At 48.0% G+C, this 20296-nt stretch overlaps 1 protein-coding gene across 2 annotated transcripts in view; it reads left to right on the top strand.

Annotated features, from left to right (window-relative positions):
- Positions 1–8731: 8731 nt before the first annotated feature.
- Positions 8732–20296, top strand: part of cd83 (CD83 molecule) — a 35647-nt gene continuing 24082 nt past the window's right edge. For both annotated transcript variants that reach the window (XR_004410310.1, XM_033014353.1), the window contains exons 1-3: positions 8732–8853; positions 8911–8974; positions 12865–12992. Coding sequence is in view for 1 of the 2 variants with exons in the window: in XM_033014353.1 (XP_032870244.1) it covers positions 8926–8974; positions 12865–12992 (177 nt within the window). In the remaining variant the exon portion in view is untranslated. The remainder of the gene's footprint in view (positions 8854–8910; positions 8975–12864; positions 12993–20296) is intronic.

Below are 20296 nucleotides of genomic sequence, written 5' to 3'. Positions count from 1 at the left end.
TACGTTTGTGTTGCACCATCTGCAGTTCCTTCTTAAACATACTGATTTTGGATGCCCATCCATGATCATATTGAATGGCAATGATGGCTCGAAGGGCCGAATGGTCTAATCCTCCACCTATGTTTCGATGTTTCTGTTTCTATCTGCAGTTCCTTCCAGCACACTGAATGAAGACAGATGTTTCTGCAGTATATTTGTCTGTCGAGTACGGTGCCAAACCTTGGTTGCCAGAGTTACAATTTTCTACGCATTGCATGTAAAGACTTGTTGACAACGTACTGGGAAAAGTCTTGAATCTCAGCAGTATGACGGGGTGGGAGGGAATGAACTGATCAAAGCTGTAAACATACGGCTCGTTGAACTTGGTGCTACAAAGCACAAAGCGACCAGCAGCATGGAAAGGTGAAAACTGGAACAGGAGTGTGTTGAAGGTGTGAAAATGGTGTCCGCTGGTGCAAGTGAGTGCTTAGAAAACAGACACACCAATGTTCCAACGAATCTGAGGACTGAGATGAGGAAAAAACGTTTTCACCCAGAGAGATTTCGTGGTTACATCCTCAAAAAATTCCAGAAGATTAGTCAAGCATGATTTCCCCTTCGTTAACCCATGCTGACTCAGACCGATCGTAACTCAGCGGGTCAGGCAGCATCTGTGGAGAACATGGACGTTTCTGGTCGGGACCTTTCTTCAGACTGATTATTTTGAGGGTGGGGGGGAGAGAGGGAAGGAAATATTTTGTAAACCAGCATCCACAGTTCCTTGTTTCTTCTCTAAGATGTAAGAATAATTGTCTGACACTCTTGTGTTCTTCTCAAATTTATCTTGAGATCACGACAGTGGTGATCTTATGGTGTACAAAATCATGAGAGGAATAGATCGGTTATATAGGACGTTGGTGAGGCTGCATTTAGAGTATTGTGTTCAGTTCTGGGCACCGTGCTGTAGGAAAGATGTTGTCAAGCTGGAAAAGGTCCAGAGATTTATGAGAATGTTGCCAGGACTCGAGGACCTGAGCTATAGGGAGAGGTTGCTTAGGCTGGGTCTCTTGGAGCGTAGGAGGATGAGGGGTGATCTTATCGAGGTGTACAAAATCATGAGAGGAATAGATCGGGTAGACGCACAGAGTCTCTTGCCCAGAGTAGGAGAATCGAGGACCAGAGGACATAGGTTTAAGGTGAAGGGGGAAAGATTTAATAGGAATCAGAGGGATAACTTACACTCATAAAGGGCAGGGGATGTATGGAACAAGCAGCCAGATGAGGAATTCTCTTCCTGAGGGCTAATGGAATCAAGGGATATGGGGAGAAGGCAGGAACGGGATGCTGATTTTAGATGATCAGCCATGATCACATTGAATGGTGGTGCTGGCTCGAAGGGCTGAATGGCCTACTCCTGCACCTATCTTCTATGTTTCTAAGTAGTTGAGGCAGGAACTATTTTAAGAAACATTTAAGAAGTGTTTAAGGAACATTTGCACAGGTACATGGATAGGACAGGCTTGGAGGGATTATGGGCCAAATGCTGCCAAGTGGGACTAGTGTAGCTGGGACATGTTGGTCGGCGTGGGCAAGTTGGGCCGAAGGGCCTGTTTCCGCACTGTCTCTCTATGACTCTTTAGTTTGTTGTCACGTGTACCGAAGTACGGTGAAATGCTTTTTGTTGCGTGCTATCCACTTAAGGAAAGACTCTACTTGACTTGAATGAATACATGTGACGTGTAATGAATCAGCGAAGAAACTCTTGGCTTCCATATCCAAGATAGGCAAACAGTCACTACATAGAGGACGCTTGCAGAGTATCCCCCCGCCAGGTCCCCCTGAGTCCCCCCCCCCCCCCCACGATGGTCCGCCCACGCCACCAGGTGCGCCTCGCCAACCGTTTCTCCGTCTTTTCATCTTTCTTTTGTTATTGAATTGAATTTCCTTTATTGTCATTCAGACCTTTCGGTCTGAACGAAATTTCGTGCCTGCAGTCATACATACAATAATACAATAATAAACAACAGTAAACACAAATTAACATCCACCACAGTGAGTCCTCCAAGCACCTCCTCACTGTGATGGAGGCAAAAATCTTAGGGCTGCAGTCTCTTCCCTCCTCTTCTTCCTCTGCGCTGAGGCGATTCCCCACCAGGCAATGGCACAAACAGTCCCGCGGCTCACCGAACCCCGCAAACGGGCCGGCTCAAACACCGCGGCCCGGGGTGGTCGAAGCTGCCGCCCTCCAGTCCAGCGGACGCAGCCGCTGACGACGTCGTCCACTGGCCCGCGGCCGAACCCCGGACTCTGGTCACCGCCGCCAGAACGCCGTCTCGGCCACCGCCTTTCCAGCCCCGAGCCGGACCGCCCTCACGGGAGCGAGCCCAGGGTAAGTCCTGACTGGCTCTGCCTCCGGAGTCTTGAGGTCGCCAGCTCCGCCATTAGGCCTCAGCACAGACGGAGGCAGAGAAGGGGGATACGAATGGAGAGACAGCAAGCCCTGTTTCAACCACCCCCCCCCCCCCCACATAAACACAACCCAAAAACCAAAAACTAACTAGACAAAACGAAAAAAACAACACAAAAAAGTAAAAACAAACGGAAAGCTGCAGGTGAGCTGCAGCCGTTCACCAGCGCCACCACTTCCCTTTTTTTGTGTGTTTTTAAAGTTTGTGTTAATGTTCTCTGGTTTGTTCTATGTGGGGGGTGGGGGAGGGGGAAACTTTTTTCAATCTCTCACCTTGCTGGAGATGCGATTGTTTTCCGGGTCATATCTCCAGTCGCTCTGCGGCCTAACGTCGTGGAGCTGGAAACCTTGACCTCAGGACTGACTTTGAACCCCACCGTGAGGACGTGGACTTACCATGGGAGCCTGCGATCGCTTGCCTGGGATCGACGCTCCAACTGCGGCCTGCAGATTCCACCATCGAGGAGCTCGCAGTCTCGGGTGTCAGGAAGCTCCAAACAACACAGAAGGTTTCAACATGGCCCGACCCGGGGTAGATCGCCTGGTGTGGGGGAGCTGACACCCCCTCCATGCTGGAGCTTGATCGCCCCGACGCGGAGGGCCCGACCCGGGGTAGATCGCCTGGTGCGGGGGAGCTGATACCCCCTCCATGCTGGAGCTTGATCGCCCCGACGCGGAGGGCCCGAACGCCGGCTATGGGAGCCAAGATAACCCCGACAACAGGAGGCTCGAGGCCCCTGACTACAGCAGAACAAAGAAGGGAAGAGAGTGAACTTTTTCTCGCCTTCCATCACAGTGAGGAATGTGGAGGAGTCACCATATAACCATATAATAACCATATAACAATTACAGCACGGAAACAGGCCATCTCGACCCCTCTAGTCCGTGCCGAACACATAATCTCCCCTAGTCCCATATACCTGCGCTCAGACCATAACCCTCCATTCCTTTCCCATCCATATAACTATCCAATTTATTTTTAAATGATAAAAACGAACCTGCCTCCACCACCTTCACTGGAAGCTCATTCCACACAGCTACCACTCTCTGAGTAAAGAAGTTCCCCCTCATGTTACCCCTAAACTTCAGTCCCTTAATTCTCAAGTCATGTCCCCTTGTTTGAATCTTCCCTACTCTCAGTGGGAAAAGCTTTTCCACGTCAACTCTGTCTATCCCTCTCATCATTTTAAAAACCTCTATCAAGTCCCCCCTTAACCTTCTGCGCTCCAAAGAATAAAGCCCTAACTTGTTCAACCTTGGTGGATGTTCATGTTAAAATGTGTTTTGTGTGTTCTGTTGCTTTTTATTGGTATGACTATATGGCAAATGAAATTCCTCGTACGTTGCAACACATACGTGGCCAATAAAATATGATTGTGATTATGAATATGACTGTTCTTCCCCCTCCATTTGGCATGGTTTCGCGCTTCCACCCTGGAGCGGAGACTGATTAAGCCGGTGTAGTCTTGCCAACGTGTGTTGTCGGTAGTGCTTGATCGGACCTGCCTATGGGTGACTGGGTTGCGGTGTTCTCGTTCAACCAGGCAAAACCAGACCGGTTAAGGTTGTGTAAGAAGGAACTGTCTGAAGAAGGGTCGCAACCCGAAACGTCACCCATTCCTTCTCTCCAGAGATGCTGCCCGTCCCGCTGAGTTAAGGGCCGGTCCCACTTGGGCGTCATTTACACGTCATTGACGCGACAGGCCGATAGTGACTGGCGCGCGACAGTCGCGCGAAAATCGTCTAGCGACAGTCGCGCGCCAAGTGCTCTTGAGGGCCCTGCTTCTTTTGGGAGCCATTTGCGATGTCGTTCGTACTTAGTCCGATCTCCGTGGCAAGGATTTTCCCAGTGAAAAGTTTTCAAAACTCATGCAACTATTAAAGATGTTATAGCAGCGCATTTAGAAAGCAGGATGTAACAAGTAGAATGGATAAGGGGGAGCCAGAGGATGTGGTGGATCCAGACTTTCAAATAGCCTTTGACAAGGTCCCACACAAGAGATTAGTGTACAAAATTAGAGCACATGGGTAGGGTATTGACATGGATAGAGAACTGGTTGGCAGACAGGAAGCAAAGAGTAGGAATTAACTGGTCCTTTTCAGAATGGCAGGCAGTGACCAGTGGGGTGCCGCAAGGCTCGGTGCTGGGACCCCAGTTGTTTACTATATATATATATTAATGATATAGACGAGGGAATTAAATGTAACATTAGCAAATTTGCGGATGATATAAGCTGGGTGGCAGTGTGAGCTGTGAGAAGGATGCTATGAGGATGCAGGGTGACTTGGACAGGTTGGGTGAGTGGGCAGATGCATGGCAGATGCAGTATAATGTGGGTAAATTTGAGGTTATCCACTTTGGTGGAAAGAACAGGAAGGCAGATTATTATTTGAATGGTGTCAGCAGGGCCGGCCTTTAGGGGGGTGCAGGGCCCAATTGGAAACAAATTGGTGAGCCCCAGGTTCCCAGCCAAGGTCTGTCAGTCCAGTTATTTAGTATATTTGATGAAATTATACACTGTGTGAATCTCTCCTGCTCCTGTTTGACCGTCAGTAGCTCCGCTGGCTTCCAACCTTTACTGTAGCAGCTAATTACCATTAAACTGCATTATAGCAAAAGGATTTGAGTATAAGAGCAGGGAGGTTCTACTGCAGTTGTACATGGTCTTGGTGAGACCACACCTGGAGTATTGCGTACAGTGTTGGTCTCCAAATCTGAGGAAAGACATTCTTGCCATAGTGGGAGTACAGAGAAGGTTCACCAGACTGATTCCTGGGATGGCAGGACTTTCATATGAAGAAAGACTGGATAGACTCGGCTTGTACTCACTAGAATTTAGAAGATTGAGGGGGAATCTTCTAGAAACTTACAAAATTCTTAAGGGGTTGGACAGGCTAGATGCAGGAAGATTGTTCCCGATGTTGGGGAAGTCCAGAACAAGGGGTCACAGTTTAAGGATAAAGGGGAAATCCTTTAGGACCGAGATGAGAAAAACATTTTTTACACAGAGAGTGGTGAATCTCTGGAACTCTCTGCCACCGAAGGTAGTTGAGGCCAGTTCATTGGCTATATTTAAGAGGGAGTTAGATGTGGCCCTTGTGGATAAAGGGATCAGGGGGTATGGAGAGAAGGCAGGTACGGGATACTGAGTTGGATGGTCAGCCATGATCATATTGAATGGCGATGCAGGCTCGAAGGGCCGAATGGCCTACTCCTGCACCTATTTTCTATGTTTCAATGTTTCTATTATGTGATTGGACACAATGCCCTTGGAGACAGCGGCTGATTGGACGGGAAGAAACCTATTTGTTGATTGGACGGGAATTTTAAGGCAAGCTGGTTGGTGATTGGACGCAACCCCCTTAGAGACAGCGATTGATTGGCCGCCAAATAATCAGGCACAAAATAATTGACAAATAAATAGGAAAACAAAAATCGCTGGTCAGTGCGAACTCAGTGGACTATCTGGCTGTATCTCCAAACTAAACAGTATAACATGCAGGTACATTCATTTAAAAATAAAATTCAGTGATTATTTCACATGATTTTTCACTGTGTAAATTCAATATCTGACCAATTTTTGTTTAACATGTTTGGTCTGCCGTGAGCATTTTTCTCTCCCAAAACAGTTCATATCTAGCAAACCGATCAACGAACCAGACAGCAGTTGGGCGCAGTCATGCGATTAGCAAGCAATTGATAAGGTTTGATGGGGCACCCTGAGCTATTTTGCACTAGTATTAGGGTTAAGTTATTGAATGTATTTGTTTCTCATTTGTTCTCATACAATCTCTGAGTATTGTGTTTACACGCCTGTTATGCTGCTGCAAATAAGAATTTCATTGTTCTGTTGTGGGTACACATGACAATTATACATTCTTGACTCGACTCTTCACTCATGCATTTGTGCAACAGAAAACGGGTAACCATTGCACTCTTTGCGCCAAGTTAAAAAGAGTCTGCAGTTAGTCAGGAAGTGACTATTCGCCTATAAGCCCCCCGTGAGAAATTTGATATCTCTGAAATTGAAGATAGACATAAAACTGGAATAACTCAGCAGGTCAGGCAGCGCAGCGACTCTGGAGAGGAGACCCTTCTTCAGACTGAACTGAATTCTCGTCGGTGAGAGTACTTGTGATTGTCTGAAGAAGGGTCTCGACCAGAAACACAATCCTCTCCCCAGAGCCCATGCCCATCCCGCTGAGCCACCTTCAACTTCAGAGCCAAACAAAAAACACAGAGTACTGGAGGAACTCAGTGGGTAAGGCGACTGCCTCACCCGCTGGGTTTCTCCAGCATTTTTGTCTACCGCAAAACGTCAATGATTCCGGGAATGCCGAGGCGACAGGGTGAGAGAGAGGGAGCGAGAGAGCTAGAGAGAGACGAGATGGGGAGCGGGAGAGAGAGAGCGCGAGAGAGAGAGAGAGGGAGGGAGAGAGCAAAAGACAGAGAGACACAACATGGGTCGGTAGGTAAATGACTAACCTGCACACCAAGAAGAAGCCCCTTCTCGCAGTCCGGGGCCCTCACTCATGATGGTGAGTTTTAAGAAATTCTTAATGTGTCATCAATGCATCGATTTACATTCCTCAGTAAATGCAATTGTGCTTTGAACAAGTGTTAATGACGCCGCGTCAATTTTATTCAAAGGAATGTGGCGTCATTAATACTTGTTCATAACACATTTACATTTACTGAGGAATGTGGATCGATGCATTGATGACACATTGTATAACTACTTGTTAACTACTGGCTGTTAACAAGTGCTAACAGTAGTAGTTAACAAATTGTTTGTGTCTGATAGCCGTGCAGCGGCTGTTATCCATGTTCGTTTTAAAAAAAAATCTGGATGGCGAATGTTTTTTTAAAAATCTTTATAAAACGAATTCGTATTTCCGTACGAAATATGGAACATTAGTGCGGGGCCCCCCTTAGGCGAGGTACCCAATTGGGAGCAATCGGTCCAATTGGCTTAAGGCCGGCCCTGGGTGTCAGATTAGGTAAAGGGGAGGTACAACGAGACCTGGGTGTGCTTGTACATCAGTCGCTGAAAGTAAGCATGCAGGTACAGCAGGCAGTGAAGAAAGCTAATGGCATGTTGGCCTTCATTGCGAGAGGATTTGAGTTTAGGAGCAAGGAGGTCCCACTGCAGTTGTACAGGGCCCTGGTGAGACCGCATCTGGAGTATTGTGTGCAGTTTTGGTCTCCTAATTTGAGGAAGGACATTCTTGCTACTGAAGGAGTTCAGTGTAGGTTCACCAGGTTAATTCCTGGGATGGCGGGACTGACGTATGATGAAAGAATGGGTCGACGGCTTGTATTCGCTGGAATTTAGAAGGATGAGAGGGTTTCTTATAGAAACATATATAATTCTTAGAGGATTGGATGCAGGAAAAATGTATCCGATGTTGGGGGAGTCCAGAACCAGGGACCACAGTTTAAGAAGAAGGGGTAGGACTGAGATGAGAAAAAATCTTTTCACCCAGAGAGCTGTGAATCTGTGGAATTTTCTGCCACAGAATGCAGTGGAGGCCAATTCATTGGATATTTTCAAGAGAGAGTTAGATTTAGCTCTTAGAGCTAACGGAATTGTTGTGAGGCAAATGAAACTTTTACACTTCTCGTAATTGACATAACTTCATTTAAGCTTTAAGCAACTCAATTCTGTAATACGTCTGGCAAACATGGCTGATTCCGCAGGCCTTTCCCGCCCACTTCAGGAATCAAGGGATATAGGGGAAAAGCAGGAACGGGGTACTGATTTTGGATGATCAGCCATGATCATATTGAACGGTGGTGCTGGCTCGAAGGGCCGAATGGCCTACTCCTGCGCCTCTTTTATATGTTTCTATGCTGGTTTATACCAAAGATAGACACAAAGTGCTGGAGTAACTCGCTGAGTAACCCCAGCACTTGGTGTCTATCTTTGACAATAAAACTCTTAAGCCTTTTTTCCCCCACAGATGCTGCCTGACCCACTGAGTTACTCCAGCAGCTTTGTGTGTGTGTATTTTTCCCCACAGATGCTGCCTGACCCACTGAGTTACTCCAGCAGCTTTGTGTGTGTGTACTTTCCCCCACAGATGCTGCTCTGTACTGTACACTGACAATGACAATTAAAATTGAATCTGAATCTGAATCTGACCCACTGGGTTACTCCAGCAGCTTTGTGTGTGTGTGTGTGTGTGTGTGTGTGTGTGTGTGTATTTTTCCCCACAGATGACGCCGGGCTCCTCCTCCAGCAGCAGCTCCCGTCCCTTTCTTTTTTGTAAACAGCTTTGTGATCTGGGGAAACGAAACCTAACGAATTGAAAGCAGCAGAGTTTGCGCGTCTGCTCGCTGTTGCGCTTTGGGCCACAGATCAGATCCGCTTCGCCTTGAACAGTCGTGTGCCAGTGGGCCCTCAGTGAAAACCAAAGATCATAGAGGAGCTCTATGGTGAAAGGAGATAAGGAGATCTTTGGTGAAAACAGCGAGCATGAAGATGCTGGGACTCAACACTCTCCACTTCTTAATGTTGCAACCTGGTATTTATTATTCTATTATATTCTCTGTGCGTTATTAATATTCTATTATGTTCTTTGCATTCGCTCAACTCCAAATACGTTCTTGCTTTAGTTCCCTTGTTAGTGCAAACGTTCACCAGCTTTGCAAGCACATTAGTCTGCTGGAGCTGCAGTCACAAACAGAAACCTGCAACAAACACAAACACTCACCTGGGACACAAACGGCTGGACTAACTCAGCGGGTGTTTTTTGTTGTTGAATTTATTTTATTGGAAGCAATTGTACAGGAATAAGACAATCGACATAACAGTCATACAATTATTGTACAGCTTCAATTTTAACATTGAAACCTAAATTTTTAAAAAAGGGAAAAAAAGAGAAAAAAGGAGAGAATGAAGAAAAAGAAGTAAAATAAAAGAGAGAAAAGAAAAGACACAAAACTACCAACGTTCCCCCAACGTGCGGTTGTGGGGAGTGGGAGGAGGCGGCTGCTGCATGCAGCGTCACACACACTAACTATCCACCCCCCACCCGCACTCAAGCTAATTACCCCCCTTGATATTATATTTATATTATTAATTTGCTCCTTTTACCCCATAACCATTCTATCTACTGACGCATAGCCCCCAACTTGCAGTCACATCTAGAGGGGGGGGGGGGGGGGGGGGGGGGGGCAGAGAGAGAAGGGGCAGAAACACAGAGACACAGACACAGAGAGAGGGGAAAGAGGAATAGGGGGGAGGAGGGGAGGGTGAGAGTGAGGGGGAGAGAGAGGAGGTGTTGAGAGGGGGGTGAGGTGGGGAGCAGGGAGGGGGAGGGTGGAGGCAAGAGGGTAGGGGGTGTGGAGGGGAGAGAGAGAGAGGGGGGGTAAAGGGGGAGAGAGGGTGTGCTGAGGGGGTGAGGTGAGGAGAGGGGGAGTGGTGGGGAGCAGGGAAGGGGAGGGAGGGGGGTAGGGGTGTGTGGAGGGGAGGGGGGTTTAGGGGAGGGACGGTAGGGGAGAGAGGGGGGGGGGAGGAGAGGAGAGGCGAGAGGAGAGGACAGGGGGGAGAGAGGAGAGGGGGAGAGAGAGGAGGGGGGGGGTTGGGAGAGAGGAGAGGGATAGGGAGAGAGAGGTGGGGAGAGAGAGGAGGGGAGAGAGAGGAGGGGAGAGAGAGGAGGGGAGAGAGAGGAGGGGAGAGGGAGGAGGGGAGAGGGAGGAGGGGAGAGAGAGAGAGTGCCTTTTTACTTCAACCCAAACCCAAACAACCATTTGCAGGCAGTGCTTTTTTACTTCAAACTAACCATATATTCATTTTCAAACCACATTAAGGGTACTCACAGTGATGTAGACATTTGTTCAGTGACAGAGACTAATTGACAGAGCTCCATCTTGCAGAGACTAATTGAGGCACACCACTTCCTGGTTTTATAGTCCCTCCCTCCAGCAGGGGCAGCAGAGAGAACGGTGAATTTTGTAAAAACATTAATATCTATCATTTTTCATCAACGGGAAAAATCCTCGTCACACATGCGGCAGAGTGGGGCTCTGAGCGAGGTGGCCAAAAATGACGGCCGTAGGTGGCGGCGTTCTCTCGGAAATCGCAGCACAGACGGCCAAACGCGGTCAAGAACAGAGATTTAGTAATATAGATGGTGAGGCCACATTGTGCTCAGTTCTGTGCACTGATGTCACAGGAAAGATGTTGTCAAGCTGGAAAGGGTGCAGAGATGATTTACCAGGATGTCGCCAGGACTAGAGGGTCTGAGCTACTACACGCGTGTGAAGAAGGGTCTCGACCAGGAACGTCACCCATTCCTTTCTTTCCAGAGATGCTGCCTGTCCCGCTGAGTTACTCCAGCATTTCGTGTCTATCTTTGAGCTATAGGGAGAGGTTGCACAGGCTGGGACTCTATTCCTTGGAGCGTAGGATGATGAGGGGGTGATCCTATAGAGGTGTACAACATCATGAGAGGAATAGACCAGGTGGAGATGCACAGTCTCTTGCCCAGAGTAGGTGAATTAAGGACCAGAGGACATAGGTTTAAAGTGAAGGGGAGAAGATTTAATAGGAATCTGAGGAGTAACTTTTTTTCTACAAGGGGTGGTAGGTGTATTGAACAAGCTGCCAGACGAGGTAGTTGAGGCTGGGACTTACAACGTTTAAGAAACAGTTAGACAGGAACTTGGATAGGGCAGAGTGCTGGAGTAACTCAGCGGGTCAGGCAGCATCTCTGGAGAACATGGATAGGTGACGTTTCACAGAGTGCTGGAGTAACTCAGCGGTTCAGGCAGCATCTCTGGAGAATAAGGATGGGTGACGTTTCACAGAGTGCTGGAGTAACTCAGCGGGTCAGGCAGCATCTGTGGAGAATAAGAATGGGTGACGTTTCGGGTCGGGACCCTTCTTCAGACCAGAAATGTCACCCATCCTTTTACTCCAGAGATGCTGCCTGACCCGCTGAGTTACTCCAGCACTCTGTGTCCATCTGCGGTATGAACCAGCATCTGCAGTTCAGTACCAAGAACACACAGGGTCCCAGCAGGGTGGGGGTGGGGGTGGGGGTGGGGGTTAAAGGTTGTGAAGAGGGACTATGGGGACTGTAATGATTACTTTTGTAACTTTGTCGGTGTTAGATACGTGGTGACTCTTTGTGTACCTTCAGCATTGTATGTAAAACAAAAAATGTCACTGTACCTACATACTTGTCACAATAACGTAGCATTGAATCATTGTTTATGCACGCTGCCTGACCCGCTGATTTACTCCAGCATTTTGTGACTTTTTGTGTATTAACCAGCATCTGCAGTTCTTTCTTTCTACATTGATGGTTTTTTTTTAGTTTCGAGATACAGCGCGGAAACAGGCCCTTCGGCTCACCGGGTCCGCGCTGAACAGTGATCCCCGCACACTAACACTATCCTACACCCACTAGGACAATTTTTTTTAAAACATGTACCAAGCCAATTAACATACAAACCTGTACGGGTTTGGAGTGTGGGAGGAAACCGAAGATCTCGGAGGAAACCCATGCAGGTCACGGGGAGAACGTACTAACTCCGTACAGACAGCACCCGTAGTCGGGATCGAACCCGGGTCTCCGGCGCTGCATTCGCTGTAAGGCAGCAACTCTACCGCTACGCCTGTAATATCTGATTTGACTTGTATAAACCAGCATCTGCTGCACGGGTGGCGCAGCGGTAGAGTTGCTGCCTCACAGCGCCAGAGACCCGGGTTCGATCCTGACTACGGATGCTTGTCTGTACGGAGTTTGTACATTCTCCCCGTGACCTGCGTGGGTTTTCTCTGGGCGCTCCGGTTTCCTCCCACACTCCAAAGACGTACAGGCTTGTAGGATTAATCGGCATCGGTAAAATTGTACATTGTCCCTGGTGTGTGTAGGATAGTGTTAGTGTGCAGGGATCGCTGGTCAGTGCGGACTCGATGGGCCGAAGGGCCTGTTTCAGTGCATAGGTTCTGAGGGAATGTGTGGGGTGGAACTGCAGATGCTGGTTCAAACCGAAGACAGACACAAAAAGCTGTAGTAACTCAGCGGGTCAGGCAGCATCTCTGGTGAAAAGGAATAGGTGACGTTTCGGATTGAGTCTGAAGAAGGGTCTTGACCCGAAACTTTCCTCCAGAGATGCTGCAGAGATGACCAGTTGAGTTACCCCAGCGTTTTATGTCTGTTGCAGGTTTGGAGGGATATGGGCCAAACACAGGCAGGTGGGACTAGTGTAGATAGGGTGGGTGTGGGCAAGTTGGGCCGAAGGGCCTGTTTCCATGCTGTTTCACTCTGTGACCCTGGCTGTGGTCTCATTATGCTATTACAATTGGAATGCCTGTACATAAGCCTTAAAGGGCCTGATTCCTCACTGTGTGACTGTGACTCTATGACGATGCCCCTAACCTGTGAATGCCTCACTGTTACAGCATTGCTGTTCACTCTGAGCGCAGAAGACACAAAGGAAATTTATGTTGTGTTGGGCGAGAGAGCGGTGTTACCTTGTGATGCACACGAGAAGCAGGAGGTTGGCTACAGCGCTATCAGTTGGTACAAGGTAAGGACAACTACAGCATATGGGCGCTGTCTGTACGGAGTTTGCACGTTCTCCCCGTGACATGTGACATGTTCCCGATGCTGGGGGAGTCCAGAACCAGGAGCCACAGTTTAAGAATAAGGGGTAAGCCATTTAGAACGGAGACGAGGAAACACTTTTTCTCACAGAGAGTGGCGAGTCTGTGGAATTCTCCGCCTCAGAGGGCGGTGGAGGCCGGTTCTCTGGAGACTTTCAAGAGAGAGCTAGATAGGGCTCTTAAAGATGGCGGAGTCAGGGGATATGGGGAGAAGGCAGGAACGGGGTACTGATTGGGGATGATCAGCCATGATCACATTGAATGGCGGTGCTGGCTTGAAGGGCCGAATGGCCTACTCCTGCACCTATTGTCTATTGTGACCTGCGTGGGTTTTCTCCAGGATCTCTGGTTTCCTCCCACACTCCAAAGACATGCAGGTTTGTAGGTTATTCGGCTTGGTATAAATGTAAATTGTCCTTAGTGTGTGTGTGTGTAGGATAGCGTTAGTCTATGGCATTACCGCTGGCCGGCATAGGTGCAGGAGTAGGCCATTCGGCCCTTCCAGCCAGCACCGCCATTCAATGTGATCATGGCTGATCATCCACAATCAGTACCCCGTTCCTGCCTTCTCCCCATATCCCCTGACTCTGCTATCTTTAAGAACCCTATCTAGCTCTCTCTTGAAAGCATCCAGCGAACCGGCCTCCACCGCCCTCTGGGGCAGAGAATTCCACACTCACAACTCTCTGTGTGAAAAAGTGTTTCCTCGTCTCCGTTCTAAATGGCTGACCCCTTATTCTTAAACTGTGGCCCCTGGTTCTTGACTCCCCCAACATCGGGAACAGTGTACAGTTACAGGATAAATGGTCGCCGTTCGTGATGCGGGAGAGGGTTTATGTTTGTTATGGTCACGTGTACTTGGCAAGGCCACCAGCGTAATCAAGGACAAGTCTCACCCCAGTCACTCGAACAAAGGAGGACTCGGCATGGGGGGGGGGAGACCGCCTTGAGGGAGGGGGAAGAACAATGAACAATGGGGTCTGGGGGGAGAACAGAGGGGGACCTGGCGCGGATACTGTGTATACTTTGTCAACGCCCTTTTGTGGCAGCTATTTGCATACGTTGGCTGTGGCAAGCAAAGAATTTCCCTGTGACTTCTCAACAAACAATTCATTAATTCCCCCCTCAGGCACGAGGTTCAGAAGTGTGGGATGCAAGAGTCCCCGTGACAGTAGTCATGCCCAGCCACGTAGCACATGATTCTGGCCTGGGACATATGTTGTTTGTGATATATATTAAGTTCTTGGATAGAGTGGATACGGGGAGAATGTTTCCACCAGTGGGAGAGTCTAGGACCAGAGGCCACAGCCTCAGAATAAAAGGGCGTACCCTTATAAAGAAGATGAGGAGGAATATCATTCGTCAGAGGCTGGTGAATCTGTGGAATTCATTGCCACAGAAGTCTGCGGTAGTTGTCAGTGGGTATATTCAAGGTGGAGATTGCCAGGTTCTTGATTAGACAATAGGTGCAGGAGTAGGCCATTCGGCCCTTCGAGCCAGCACCGCCATTCAATGTGATCATGGCTGATCATCCCCAATCAGTACCCCGTTTCTGCCTTCTCCCCATATCCCCTGACTTCGCTATTTTTAAGAGCCTTATCTAGCTCTCTCTTGAATAGACAATAGACAAATTAGTACAGGTGTCAGGGGTTATGGGGAGAAGGCAGGAGAATGGGGTTGAGAGGGAAAGATGGATCAGCCATGATTGAATGGTCGGAATAGACCAGATGGGCAGACTGGCCTAATTTTGCTCCTATCATTTGCGAGCTCATATACGACTTGGACGTCAATGTATCGGAAGGAAGTGCAGATTCTGGTTTCAATCGAAGATGGGCACAAAAAGCTGGAGTAACTCAGCGGGACAGGCAGCACCTCTGGAGAGAAGGAATGGGTGACGTTTCGGGTCGAGACCCTTCTTTCAGACTGAGGGTCAGGGGATAAGGGAAACGAGAGATATAGACGATGATGTGGAGAGATATGGAGGACTATGAATAAAAGATATGTAAAAAAGTAGCGATGATAGAATCTAGGCCAATGTAGATGGGTTGGTTACTGAAGCCCCTGTCCCACTTTCACAACCTAATTGGCGACCTCTGCCGAGTTTGCCCTTGACTCGTACTCGCAGCATGGTCGCCACGAGATCGTAGGAGGTCTTCGTAACTCTTCCTCATGCTCTTGAGTGGTCTCCACGTACACGTGGCCTCAAGTAGGTCGCGGCACTTTTTACAGCCTGATAAAAAATGTCCACGGGTTAAAAAAAGGCCAGCATGGAAAAAAGTGATACTTTTTATTCGTAGGTAGGTCGTAGTAGGTTGTGATGGTAGCCGTAGGTAGTCGTAGATAGTCGTAGGTCGGTAACTGGCCCGAGAAATAAAAAATGCAAACATGACATCATTTTATCATGTGATCAATTTCCACTCGTAGATAGTCGTAGTTGGTCTTAGGTGTGGAAGACTAAGATCGAGGGGGATCGTAGGTGGTCGTAGACATAGTCGTAGGAGGTCGTAGACATAGCCGTAGGAGGTCGTAGACATAGTCGTAGACATAGCCGTATGAGGTCTTTTACTTCGGCGAGTCAACACAACCTTGACATTTTTTTCAACTCGTCTAGGGTCTACTAAACTCGTGGATTAGGTCGTCCAAGTGGGACAGGCCCTTTAGTTTGTAACTGATACCAAATAATGGTAGAGTGTGAGGAAGTATACAGCAAGATAGAGATCAAAGTCAAACTTATTCGTCACAATGCCACCAACTAACGTACAGGGAAATGAATTGCAGAAATGAGCAGAGAAATAGCAGAAGGGGTTTAATTCGAGCATCTGTGAGTACTTCCACTTTGGGAGGTTGGATGTACAGTTAATACCAAGACCCTTAACAGAGGTGATGTTGGGGGTACAAGTCTCTAACTCTATGAAAGTGGCAACTCAATTGGACGGCGTACGGAATGCAGGCCTTCATCGGCCAGGGGGATTGAGTACAAGAGTCGGGAAGACATGTTGTTTCTTTGTCAAACTGTGGTCGGGTCACAGTTGGAGTTTTGCGGGCACTTCTGGTCGCCATTACAGGAAGGATGTGGGCGGCTTTGAAGGCTGTGGGGAACGGCAAAGATCCTTTAGTGACTGATATACGATGAAACAATGGGTTGACTGAGCTTGTATTCACTGGAATTTAGAAGGATGAGAGGGCATCTTGTAGAAACATGTAAAATTCTTAAAGGATTGGACAGGCTAGATGCAGGAAAAAAAAATCTGATGTTTGGAGAGTCCAGAACCAGGGGTCACAGTTTTAAGAATATGGGGTAGGCCATTTAGGACTGAGATGAGGAAAAACTTTCTCACCCAGAGAGTTGTGAATCTATGGAATTCTCTGCCACAGAAGGCAGTGGAGGCCAATTCACTGGATGTTTTCAAGAGCGAGTTAGATTTAGCTCTTGGGGCTAAAGGAATCAGGGGATATGGGGGGCAAAGCAGGAACGGGGTACTAATTTTAGATGATCAGCCGTGATTGGGTGGGCGGCGCGACTCACCCGCTGAGTTTCTCCAGCACTTTTGTCTGGCTTGAAAGACTGGTCTGCCCACTATAGTCGCCAACTATTCACAGGGCGCTGTCTCTCTGCTGCGGGTTTGTTGTTTCCATAATAAGATTCCTGGCATCAGCCGGTGAAAGATAAATATTGCAAACAATCTCTCTGTATTGTATGGTAGACAGAAATGCTGGAGAAACTCAGCGGGTGCAGCAGCATCTATGGAGTGAAGGAAATAGGCAACGTTTCGGGTCGAGACCCTTCTTCAGACTAGTGTGAGGGGGGTGGGGTGCGGGAAGAAGAAAGGAAGAGGCGGAGACAGTGGGCTGGGGGAGAGCTGGGAAGGGGAGGAGAAAGCAGGGACTACCTGAAATTGGAGAAGTCAATGTTCATCTCTGTATGTATAATTAATCAGACTAGACTTTTGGACTTTAGAGATAGGGTGTGGAAACAGCGTTTAGTATTACGGTTTAGAGGTACAGCTCGCGCATGCGCGGAAGCAGGCCCTTTGTAGACTTGACGGGCCAAATGGCCCAATTCTGATCAGATCACTTATGGGGAGAGCACATGTGACAATTATTATAATTATAGGAAGGATGTCAACAAAATAGAGAGAGTACAGAGGAGATTTACTAGAATGTTGCCTGGGTTTCAACAACTAAGTTACAGAGATAGGTTGAATAAGTTAGGTCTTTATTCTCTGGAGCGCAGAAGGTTAAGGGGGGACTTGATAGAGGTCTTTAAAATGATGAGAGGGATAGACAGAGTTGATGTGATCAAGCTTTTCCCTTTGAGAATAGGGAAGATTCAAACAAGAGGACATGACTTCAGAATTAAGGGACAGAAGTTTAGGGGTAACATGAGGGGGAACTTCTTTACTCAGAGAGTGGTAGCGGTGTGGAATGAGCTTCCAGTGGAAGTGGTAGCGGCAGGTTCGTTGGTATCATTTAAAAATAAATTGGATAGGCATATGGATGAGAAGGGAATGGAGGGTTATGGTATGAGTGCAGGCAGGTGGGACTAAGGGAAAAAAGTTGTTCGGCGCGGACTTGTAGGGCCGAGATGGCCTGTTTCCGTGCTGTAATTGTTATATGGTTATTATATATGGTTAATCAACTGAACTATCATGGGTAGGGCTGCATGGGCGGATGACCTCAATGGGCTGAATGGCCCTAATTCTCTTATCTCTCGTGGGGTTATTTTTGGAAATGCTCACTTCGCAATGTGAGAAGTGGAACCGAAACTGTGACACTCTTCGTGGTGGGTGGGGACTACCACAGAAAAACAACCCAGCTAATGTGTTAATAACCCCAGGAATTACCCAATTCCATTGTTTCAAGTCACGTATTGTCTTTCCGCAACTGGATAGCACGCAACAAAAACTTCGGTACACGTGATAATAAACTAAACTAAAGAGTCTTAGAGTGAGACTGCGTGGAAACAGGCCCTTCAGCCCAACCTGCCCACGCCGCCCAAAAATGTTTGGCCCATATCCCTCTAAACCGGTCCTATCCATGTACCATGTCCAAAATTTTCTTCGTCGGCGGTCACTCGAAACGAGTATGACTGTCCTCTCCGGAGAACGCCTGTGCGTGACTTTGTTTAACGTGGGGAGACTGGTGCACAGTCTTTTCTGCTGCAGCCTTCATCCGCCTTCCCAGCCGTTGTGATGCTCCACTAAGGTCAGCCATCGTCCTCCGCCTGTTCCACCATTGAGGTCTTGGTCGGATTGCTCTTTGTCAGGGACCTCCCCCTCGCTCTTACCGCCATGGCAAAAGGATTTGAGTATAGGAGCAGGGAGGTTCTACTGCAGTTGTACAGGGTCTTGCCATAGAGGGAGTACAGAGAAGGTTCACCAGACTGATTCCTGGGATGTCAGGACTTTCATATGAAGAAAGACTGGATAGACTCGGCTTGTACTCGCTAGAATTTAGAAGATTGAGGGGGGATCTTATAGAAACTTACAAAATTCTTAAGGGGTTGGACAGGCTAGATGCAGGAAGATTATTCCCGATGTTGGGGAAGTCCAGAACAAGGGGTCACAGTTTAAGGATAAGGGGGAAATCTTTTAGGACCGAGATGAGGAAAACATTTTTCACACAGAGAGTGGTGAATCTCTGGAATTCTCTGCCACAGAAGGTAGTTGAGGCCAGTTCATTGGCTATATTTAAGAGGGAGTTAGATGTGGCCCTTGTGGCTAAAGGGATCAGAGGGTACGGAGAGAAGGCAGGTACAGGATACTGAGTTGGATGATCAGCCATGATCATATTGAATGGCGGTCGGTGCAGGCTCGAAGGGCCGAATGACCTACTCCTGCACCTATTTTCTATGTTTCTATGGGTGGCCCTACCAGGAGCATAGCTCCAGACGGCATCGCTCTCAGGATCTCATGACCACACGAGCTTCTCCACCACGACAAGATGACACGGAGAAGAAAAGTTTCTTAAACGTTGCGATAGTCCCTGCCTCAACGATCTCCTCGGGCAGCTCGTTTCATACACCCACCACCCTCTGCGTGAGAAAGATACTCCTCAGGTTCCTATTAAATCTTTCCGTCCTCTTCTTAAACCTATGTCCTCTGGTCCTCGATTCCCCTACTCTGGGCATGAGACTGTGTGTCTACCCGATCTATTCCTCTCATGATTTTATACACCTCTATAGGATGACCCCTCATCCTCCTGCGTTCCAAGGTATAAAGCCCCAGCCTGCTCAACCACTCCCTATAGCTCAGGGCCTCGAAACTTGGCAATGGGACTGTTGACTGTTCTTACAGTTTGCAATACACATATTGGCACATATCCAAGTTTTAAATATTGCTCCCTTTGTTCACTTAATCAACGTCTATAAATTCTTGAACTTGCCCCAACTCGAAACCCAATCAGAAGACGCCCAAGATAGTTTCAAAATGAACTTGGCTCAACCAGTTCATAAAGAAAAACAGCTCAAGGCTGAGTTCATGAAGAACTTGCACTGTTTACAGTTTTGTTTATTGTCACGTATACCGAGTTACAGTGCATTTTGTTGCGTGCTAACCAGTCAGCGGGAAGATAATACATGATTACAATCGAGCCATTTACAGTGTACTGAAATGTGATAAGGGAATAACATTTAGTGCAAGGTAAAGCCGGCAAAGTCCGATCAAAGATAGTCTGAGGTAAACAAAAATGCTGGAGAAACTCAGCAGGTGAGGCAGCATCTATGGAGCGAAGGAATAGTTGACATTTCAGGTCGAGACCCTTCTTCAGAGGACTAGAGGGTGTGAGCTATAGGGAGAGGTTGAGTAGGCTGGGTCTCTATTCCTTGGAGCGCAGGAGGATGAGGGGTGATCTTATAGATGTGTACAAGATCATGAAAGGAATAGATCAGGTAGATGCACAGAGTCTCTTGCCCAGAGTAGGGGAATCGAGGACCAGAGGACACAGGTTTAAGGAGAAGAGGAAAAGATTCAATAGGAATCTGAGGGGTAACTTTTTCACACAGAGGGTGGTGGGGGTATGGAACGAGCTGCCAGAGGAGGTTGGGACTATCCCAACGTTTAAGAAACAGTTACGACAGGTACATGGATAGGACATGTTTGGAGGGATATGGACCAAACGCTGGCAGGTGGGACTAGTGTAACTGGGACATGTTGGCAAGTTGGGCCAAAGGGCCTGTTTCCACGCTCTATCACTCTATGACTCAATTTACAATAACATGTACAATACA

Source organism: Amblyraja radiata, chromosome 2, assembly GCF_010909765.2.
Source record: "Amblyraja radiata isolate CabotCenter1 chromosome 2, sAmbRad1.1.pri, whole genome shotgun sequence".
NCBI lineage: Eukaryota > Metazoa > Chordata > Chondrichthyes > Rajiformes > Rajidae > Amblyraja > Amblyraja radiata.
This window is presented reverse-complemented; position numbering and strand designations above follow the sequence as displayed.